This window comes from Penaeus monodon, chromosome 31, assembly GCF_015228065.2.
Source record: "Penaeus monodon isolate SGIC_2016 chromosome 31, NSTDA_Pmon_1, whole genome shotgun sequence".
NCBI lineage: Eukaryota > Metazoa > Arthropoda > Malacostraca > Decapoda > Penaeidae > Penaeus > Penaeus monodon.
The window spans coordinates 3,729,258-3,729,905 of record NC_051416.1 but is presented as its reverse complement, the minus strand read 5'-3'; the positions used below and the strand labels follow the sequence as shown (position 1 = coordinate 3,729,905).

At 36.6% G+C, this 648-nt stretch overlaps 1 protein-coding gene across 2 annotated transcripts in view; it reads left to right on the top strand.

The window, feature by feature from the left end:
* Window positions 1–648, top strand: part of LOC119592995 — a gene marked incomplete in the record, with an annotated part of 29,327 nt that overhangs the window by 10,423 nt on the left and 18,256 nt on the right. For both annotated transcript variants that reach the window (XM_037941884.1, XM_037941882.1), the window contains 1 exon segment: window positions 364–480. In XM_037941884.1, the coding sequence (XP_037797812.1) occupies window positions 364–480 (117 nt within the window).

Below are 648 nucleotides of genomic sequence, written 5' to 3'. Positions count from 1 at the left end.
TTCCCTGGTGGCATTGTCTTAACAATTATTGTTGTAATAAGACTTCTTTCTGAATATTTAAGAAATAAGACAAACAGATGAGATCAGGTAGCTTAGTAAGTCATGTTACAGAAATCTATATATAGATAGATGAAGTGGAAAATAAATTTTGTTCATATGCAATTGATAGGTCTGCAACCTTTTTGCAGTTAGGCAAAGGGAAGAGAATTCATGTGGTAATCTATAGGGTATAATTAGTAAGTGTTTCTCAAATTATGTCATGAACGAATCATAAAAGAACTTCATTAGTTTGTACATGAAGAACTTGCAGCATACAGGATGTGACACAAAATTGAACAGTCATTATTAACTGTACAATAACAGGAGCGTGGAGACAGCAGCAGCCGGGGGAGCAGTTCAGAAGACAGCGAAGAAAATAGTGAGGAGGCCAGTGATCTTTCAGACTCAGAACTGGATGCTGATTCTTACTATTTCCTTCAGGTATGGAGTTGCAGATGAAAATGTGGCAGGTTATCTGCTGATCATTTGGGATTGGTAAAAGCAATTCACCTTTGGCTGTTGGGAGGCTTTTGAAAATTGTATTTCATTTTGAGTGAAAGAAGAGAACCTGATGAGTGTTCAGGTATAATGCTATGTCTATAACTCAGT